Here is a 4,692-nt window from a genome sequence, read left to right as displayed (position 1 = left end):
ACAGTTTTCTCCCAGGAAATTCCTGCTCCATGACAGCAGGTAATGGAAGGGGAAAAAAAAAAAAATTTGCTCCAGTCTTTAAAACATTTGTTTCCATACTCAGTGGAAATGGAAATGTTTACAATCCATGTGGTACGTAAAAAGGATAAGGCAAAAGGAATAATAAGTTGTTTACTGGGTAGTAAATCATTCAATGGTGTGAAGGGTTTCCATGGAACCAGCTCCTGTTTTCACAAATTAAGAGACCAGCCTGCTCTACATCAAGTGACAGAATTACCGGGAATGGCTTTTGAAATAACGGTACTCTCATGAAAGCTCATTTTGAGACATTTTAACTGGTACTCAGAGCTAAATTTAAAATACTTTTCAAAAGAGTGATGTTTTTTCACATTTTCCTGTACCATGCAAAACCACACATTGCAAAAATAGGGTAGTAAGATTAGCTTTTTAAAACTATAATTTATTTAACAAGATTCAATTTTGCTTTCTCAGTAGTATTTCAAAGAAACACATCTGAAGCATGTGGCATTAAATCTCCTGAATGGAGTGGTAAGAATTAGTGTAAGAAAGTACAAATGATACCGTGAATTAAAAAAATTAAAAACCTATCAATTAAAAAGATTTTTTAAAATTTATTAGAACACCCTGGCCATTTATACAGCTAAGAATTCATGAAGTGTTTGACTTCACTGAGAATATGCTTTTCCTACTTAAGGACATCCACTTCCAGGAATTAATAGCTACTACAACCTAGCAAGATTACAACCGCAGAGACAGGTCATTACAGTGGCGGAAGAGGCAAGTTACGTCACGAGGCTGAACCCGCAGCAGCTGGGGCTCTTCCCGGTGTAAGAGCACTTGCAGGCAAACAACTGCCCATCTGAGAAAACGTGAGAGTAGGCGCTCGGGGCACTGTGCCCTACCAAAAGGAGGCATTCATGTAGCGTGGCCTTCAGACCAGCAGCACGGGTCTCACTGACTGCAGTGAGCAATCCACGCAACACAAACTGTCACATAGAGCCAGCCGCCTCAGATTACATGCACTCCCTCATAGCCCGCAGTTGATAATTGAGAGCCGTGAACCTCCATACGCACTGGGTCAGGTCATTCCTGTGGTTTTCTTACTCTGCAAACAGCATTTCATTCTTATCTAGGCTAATGCTCAGCCAGGCGCCATTCATCATTACCCCCACCTCTGAGAAAAGAAAGTGAAAAGCAGGCCTGCAAAATTTAGGTTAAGTGAAAATTAATCTAAATCATATCAAGATCAGCACAAAACTCACTGTCTCCTCTGGCAGCTATACACACAGCACAAACCGATCTCATGGGATTCTGAAGTAAACAATAACATTTGTTGGCTACTGTAGCAAAAGGCCCTCTTTTTAAAGGAAAAATGTCATTTGCTTGTGACATGCTGAGAGTTATGCAAGATTCCTATTGCAGAGGTGATGAAAATATTAATTGAAAATTTCAGGCCAGCACTGAAAAAAAAGACGCTATTATCCAAAGGTCAAGGTCAAAACAAGACTGTTTCACCAAATTTCTCAAAGGTCAAAAGAAAAGGAAAAATTTAATACATAAATATATACATTCATCAAATTGAAGTAGTAGTTATTCCAGAAACAGATTTGACAAAAGAGAAGATCAAACACAGTTTTCCCAGAAGTACAGTTTCTCAACTCAGCATTTTAATTTTAGCAGTTTGCAGCAGCAATGCTGCAATAGCTGGCATAAAATTAAGCACAACTTTAAGTGGTATAGTTATGAGTAAAATAATCCAAATTACTAATTCAAAATACATGACTGTGTGTAAGCAACAAAAAGAAAAAAACATACCAGATTTACTCTCTATGCAAAGTACTTTGCATGCATAAGCTTCTGACATGTAAATAACTGCCTGGCTATTGGGTGGAATTCAGTAATAATTACATTTTGGATGACTGGGGTAGACAGAAAAAATTTCACAAACACACAGATTGACAGTAGACTTTTATTAACATATCTTACAATGTCGATTACTGTATTCCTAGTTTTATACTCTTCTGATGTGTTATAAAGATTGATTTAGATTCTACAGTAATGTACTGTACTTAAGTGATCATTCATACAGGATATCACACCAGAACATTTGAGTAATACACGCACACACCACTCTAGTTTGGACCTGTTATTTTTCAAGGTTAGCTTAATAAAGTAGGATTAAAAAAGTTATGGGGTAAATCAAAATTCTTGTTTAGCAGCATGCAAGGATATTCAAGTACATTTTTTCAACCAAGTAATTTTGTTGTTGTTGTTGTTTTTAAATTGACTGGTAACTAATTCACCAGTACTAAAATAAACACTATGAAATACCCAAATGTTAAAGTTAAGGCTAATAGTTTTACTTCACATCCATATGCACAACCAGAGAACATTCCATTTTAAATAAAACACAGTAATCAAATTCTGGATACATTATCTCTTGTAAATATAGCATTGGAGCTTCAAACTACAGATTACTCAAGTTCATGAGCCCTGTAATAATGTTATGCTGGAGATGTAAAGAATCTTTTTGCTCTTTAACCACACTTACAAAATGGCCTGATATTCATAATGAGCAATGCAAAAATATTACAGGCAGAACTTATAATACAGTATCAAAAAAGTAATATTTTGGAAAAGACATTGCCATTTAGTTGGTGAAACAGAGTAATTCTAATCTTACAGGAAGTACTGTAATACTTTTGAAATATATATATATTTATATGCATGTATAAAAACCAATATCCTTTATTGTGGGGTTTTTTTGAATTGTAGGTATCCAGAAAAACTCATTGTATTTACTTACTTTTCCTCCTGTCCATTCTCCTTGATTGCTATACAGTCATTTTATTTCCCCTATACACTTTTCACTAGATAATGACTTCCAGTGGGCAACTGTTTTCATTGTATATGTGGTTTTATCATAAGATGTTTTTATTTTACACATACAAATTTTATTTTACACACAAGCTATGAAAGTCAAAGCTACCAGGAACTGCTTGGTAGTACTGTATGAAATAGCCAACAATGTCCAACACTTGTGAAAAACATTAGTAGCAATATATTACATACCAGTAGTTTAACTATAGTCTTTCCTACGTACTTACACCGCGGGGTTTAGCCCAGTCATGCCTGTTCTCATCAATTTTTTTAGCCCTCTAAGCATACACTGTTTTGGCATCCATCCAATGAGGCTGCACATGCATTGGTTGTTCATCTAGGCTACCTCTGTTGAGTGGGGTTTTTTTTCCTTTTTAGGAAACCAAGCAGAAAGAACAGTGATTACTCTAAACAAATACAATATAGAGGAACCTCCTGAAACGACAGGAAAGATACAAAATTATGTTTCATTTGCAGAATAGCCTGCACATTTCCAATCCAATCATTCTGAAACATACATCTGGTTTGAAATGACAGGCAGGCTTATGGTTTTTATGCTTGTAACTGGGATGTGCTATGTTGGGCGCATACAAATTCTCCACATACAGCAATTTCTGTATGTGTTACCACTAACAGTTTATTCAATTGATATGGAAAAAAATCTTTCTGGAAAAGAGAAAAAAGAAGAGAAAGAATATGTGTTCTGGATTACATTAAGAGCAATAAGATACCTAATTTACAGCTATTTCACTTATTTATGGAGAAAAAAAATATGAAATTCCTGAGAATGCATATGTTTTCAGTAATGCCTGAAATATTTCAATAGACTTCTCATGATAAGTGAAATACTCTTTAAAAGTCAGCTTTCAGACCAATTGTTACCATGCAGTCTCACAATCGTTTTACAAATCCTGCGAAATTACAAATGCATATCAAGCAAAAACCTCAAACCAACACAAAAAAGGCAAAGAAATTTTATCCAACATATTTAGTAGATGTAGTAGACACATACACCGTTTCAGCAAAAATTGCTAAAAACTCAACTCCACACAGAGAAAAATAAAAACCTGACAGCTATCCCTGGAGCCTCTAAACAACTGTAAGTAAAATTTGTGCTTCTTAACAATAACGGGCTTTAAAAAACAAAAGAAAAATGGACTACTGAGTGCAATCAGATTGCTCACACCATTTTGAGAATTTAATTGCAAATTACTGTATCATTATTTAGTAGCAACAGCAGCTAATTTTGCAAAAATTTCACATGTTGACAAAGTTCCATTTCCCTTTTATGCCCATACCCCACTCCACCCCGAGCCAAAGAGCTAAACTCCCATACAATTAAAGCTATTGTCAGTCAAGACGCATTCATTCATGGTAACAGCAATGATATGGTGTGTAGGTGATGATGCTGATTTACAAGCCATTATAATGTGGCCCCCATCTTTTATTGATATGATCAAAAGTATGAGACACCCACTGCTGCTCAAGCACTTTGTATCTTTCTTTGCATATGTAGAGAGGTTTACCACGCCTGTAGAAGGAAAAAAAAAGGGGGGGGGGGAAATTGTTAATACGCCAAATAAATGGAAAACTGCTTCATTATATAATCAACACACGATAATCATACAACTTTTTTCCCAGGGGAAGCTTGCACTTTCATTGGTGAGAGGCTTTCGATTTTGCTTTTAATGAGATAACTGCTGGGACTTCCCTTCCTCCCTCTTGGATAGCAGAATCCAGAAAACATCTCTTGTTCTCTCAGGCATGTGCAGCTTGGAAGCTACACTCCTT

The 4,692-nt window shown here is 35.9% G+C and overlaps 1 protein-coding gene across 5 annotated transcripts in view; it reads right to left on the bottom strand.

Annotated features, from left to right (window-relative positions):
* Window positions 1–1,976: 1,976 nt before the first annotated feature.
* The window catches only part of UBR3 (ubiquitin protein ligase E3 component n-recognin 3 (putative)), a 116,070-nt gene continuing 113,354 nt past the window's right edge, over window positions 1,977–4,692 (bottom strand). For all 5 annotated transcript variants that reach the window (XM_009325426.1, XM_009325427.1, XM_009325428.1 and 2 more), the window contains one exon: window positions 1,977–4,432. In XM_009325426.1, the coding sequence (XP_009323701.1) occupies window positions 4,315–4,432 (118 nt within the window). In that variant the 3' untranslated portion in view covers window positions 1,977–4,314. The remainder of the gene's footprint in view (window positions 4,433–4,692) is intronic.

Source organism: Pygoscelis adeliae, unplaced genomic scaffold (genome assembly GCF_000699105.1).
Source record: "Pygoscelis adeliae isolate BGI_AS28 unplaced genomic scaffold, ASM69910v1 Scaffold106, whole genome shotgun sequence".
NCBI lineage: Eukaryota > Metazoa > Chordata > Aves > Sphenisciformes > Spheniscidae > Pygoscelis > Pygoscelis adeliae.
This window is presented reverse-complemented; position numbering and strand designations above follow the sequence as displayed.